This window comes from Cryptomeria japonica, chromosome 1 (genome assembly GCF_030272615.1).
Source record: "Cryptomeria japonica chromosome 1, Sugi_1.0, whole genome shotgun sequence".
NCBI classification, from domain to species: domain Eukaryota; kingdom Viridiplantae; phylum Streptophyta; class Pinopsida; order Cupressales; family Cupressaceae; genus Cryptomeria; species Cryptomeria japonica.
Window position 1 is genome coordinate 425095826 of NC_081405.1, and position 3637 is coordinate 425099462.

General features: G+C 43.1%; 1 protein-coding gene across 1 annotated transcript; it reads left to right on the forward strand.

The window, feature by feature from the left end:
- Window positions 1-1472: 1472 nt before the first annotated feature.
- LOC131857610 (uncharacterized) lies at window positions 1473-2608 on the forward strand. The gene is made up of 2 exons (XM_059210297.1): window positions 1473-1711; window positions 2374-2608. The coding sequence occupies exons 1-2, from the start codon at window positions 1473-1475 to the stop codon at window positions 2606-2608; spliced, it is 474 nt and encodes a 157-aa protein (XP_059066280.1).
- The last annotated feature ends 1029 nt before the right edge of the window (window positions 2609-3637 follow it).

Here is a 3637-nt window from a genome sequence, read left to right on the forward strand (position 1 = left end):
ATCAATGCTGCCTGCATCAGCATGGGCTATATAAGCCTCCAAGGGCCCATTTCCAGCTCATTTGCACACTTATCTTTGGAGAATTGGAGCTTGGAGAAGAGAAGAGAGATGGCAACCCCCTACCATTGTCATCGATTTGAGCGAGTTCGGCGATTCCAAAGGCCACTGGAGTACAGGCCACCTGTGAGTTGATTTTCTAACCCTCTTTGTGAATTTTTAGATTAGTTTTTAGGTGATTTTGCAACATTTTTTAATTTTTCACCCTATGGTTAGGGATTTTTCCACATTTTCAATTTTTGGTTTCTTTTTTGCACATATGATTTTTAGTTTAGTGCATATGATTTTTTTATTAGCGCATTTGATAGACAGTAGATCTCATATAAGTGATTTTTTAGCTCATATGATGAATTTTTTTGCGCATATGATTAATTAAACAACGCATTTAAATATTATTTTAGCGCATATGAGACAGTAGGTAATTTTTTGAATTTTAAGAAAATTTTGACATGTGCAATTTTGATTTTGAGGTTTGTTGTGAAGTTTTGCACCCTATCAATGTGTCAGTTGAATTGATTGTGTTGAAGTTTTTTGTTGATTGACTGTTGTTCATCATTATGTGTCATTTATGTTAGTTCGAGATGGTTCAAATTGTAGTTTGGATCAAGTTGGTCAAAGTCGATATGGGTTACTTGTCAATATGGGTCAATTTTTGATATAGATCTTGATATCGATATGAGTCTCTTGTTCGATATGGGTCTGTTTCCGATTTGTGTCTCTTGTTTGATATGGGTCTGTTTCCAATATGGGTCTTGATGTTGATATGGGTCAAGTTTTTGATATGGGTCTATTTGTCAATATGAGACTCTTGTTTGATATGGGTTTGTTTCCGATATGGGTCTTGATGTTGATATGGGTCAATTTTTTGATATAGGTCTTGATGTTGTTTGATATGGAATGATTTTGATATGAGACTGATTTGATTATGGATATGAGACTAATTTGATTGATTGATTGATTGATCTATGATATGAGTCTTGATTGAGTGAAACATAATTGATTGGTTTCTGAGATTGATCTTTGATATGAAACTTGGTCGTTGATATGGTACTTGATTTTTTATATGAGTCCTTAAATGAAGCTATTGATTGATTGATTGGATGATTAGATAGGCCTTGGTTGATGTCATGACTGTCGTCACTTGATTTGTTTATTGTCTGACTGTTTAGAATAGATGTAATTGACAGGATGATACCCATGTGTTGATATAGGTGCATCGAGGGGTTCTCATGCTTCGGGAGAAATACTCAAAGGCTTTTGTGATGAGAGATCGATTGAATGTTGATGATTTGTCAGTTATAGAGGCTTGCGGTATCATTCACTTGCTCCACATATCGTCCTATCGGAAGAATAGGGAATTACTTACCACGCTGGCCAAGAGATGGCATAGCGAGCATAATACCTTCCATTTATTGATGGGTGAGATCATAGTGACGCCCAAGGACGTCTATCGGATTCTTCGGATTTCGATTACAGGAGAGTTGGTCGTTTATGATGTGGAGGAATCTGGTGGGATAGACGCTATGCGGGAGGTGTTTGTCGATCCACAAATTGCAAGCTACTCAGTGGCATGGCAGGACATGGTAGACAACTATGGCCCACTCTTGTCAGTATTGGCAGGTTTGAATGGTAGCTTCCTGATTCCAGACAAGAGGTCCCATGGGTTATCAATTGGATGGGGTCAAGTTCTATGATAAATGGTGCAGTCGCATGCACGATATGTGTGGGGGATATGTTTTCTTTCCCACCTATATCATGGGCTCCATTAGATGGTCTACAATGATGCGACCAATCTAGTTTCTGGGTGCACTGTTATGCAGATCTGGGCATGGGAGCACATAGCAGTGACCTGTCCACTTGGAGAGAGGTTCAAACTAGTAGGGGCACCTTTTGTTATGATGTATAGCCCGGTCACTTCCTAGTCGATGCTTAGGAAGTTAGAGTATTGGAGGCGGGCTCTAGATGACATTGATTCGGTGGTGTGGAGGTCTTATCGACTGTGCGAGCCTTGGCCAGAGGATGGTTTCAAGGTGCCATATTTTTTTTAGCAGATTTCTCTTGGGTCGCATCCCCTATGTGGTAGAGTGGTTTATACTTCCTCAAGTATACCGACAGTTTGGTCACGTGCAGTCTATGTCATAGGGGATGACTGTGTACGTTAAGGTACACAAGGAGAGGACAGATTCAAGGCCGACACTGGATTTTGCACAGTCGGGCTAAGTTCTACTCCTTACCTTTTTGTGTTTGGAACATGCTGGAGGATGTAGTTCATGCGGGGATGACTATGGAGTATACGTAATATTTTTTGGCACACAGGTTCCCACGATTGACATGGCCAAGAGAGCCCATTCCTGCACTGGACGAGGTTGATGATGATGATGATCAAGGTGGAGAGGGAGGTTGCCAAGGTGGTGGGAGAGGACCAGGGAGAGGCAGGAGAGTTGCTAGAGGTGGTGTGATTGGGAACGGTCGCAGAGCAGGCGGTGGTAGGGGAGGAGGATATGAAGGAGGGGATGGGAGGGGTGGTGGACGGGGAGAGAGGGGTAGATGAGGAGGATGGAGGAAGCAGTTGGGATGAGGAGGGTCGGTGCAGGATGAGGATGTTGCTGTAGTGGAGGTCAAGGAGGGGTCAGGTAATGATGGCTCTGAGGAGGAGATTGATGATTCTTCTGATGAGGACACCGATTCTGAGGAGGTTGGTGGAGGATTAGGGTTGATGGGACTAGTGGGGATAGCACTTAAGGAGGAGGAGGAGGATGTACAACCACTTACTCGATGGAGGAGGATTAATATGCCCCCTTCTGCCCCTCAACAGGTTGATATTCAAGATCCATAGTCATCGCATCCACATGGGGTACATATTAGAGTGCCTTCGCATCTACAACAGACATAGATAGTAGCATTATAGTCCCTGATGCATAGGGTACATGGTCAACTTACATAGGCTTAGGCATAGGTGAGACAACTGTAGAGACAGGTGGTGCCAATGTCACTAAAGCGGGATACTACTCAGACCGAGAGGGACACAACACAACAGGGTCTACAGGTTGCCCATGCACAGATCATGCAGGTTACTGGAGAGCGGGATGTAGAGATAGAGTGTTGGTCCTGGGCCTATGAGATGTTTCAGACTCTGCAATAGGTAGCCACATGGGGGGTTACAAGAGAGACCATCCAGACTCTTGTTTATCAGACTAAGAGGGCCACCTACTACTAGGATTTGTACTTTGCAACGGTGTCGGCAGCTCAGCGGGCTCCTAGTTATGCAACTAGTTCTTAGCGAGGTGGATCTCGTAGACATAGGGGCTGCAAGGGGGTCATTGTTGGCATATGTGCAGAGTTTGATGACATGATGGTGTATGTTGTCATTGATGTCAATATGTTGAAGTATGAACCGGTATATTGAAGTAAGCAACTAGCAAGTGAACCGGTATGATGGTATGAACCAGTATATACGAAAAGGTGAACCGGTATGTTGGAATGTGAACCGATATATGGAAATTTTGCTTCAGGGTTTCATTTGATATGACTACAGGTTGGTAGTCTCAACTTCAGGGTTTCTGGTTGATGCATTCCAAGT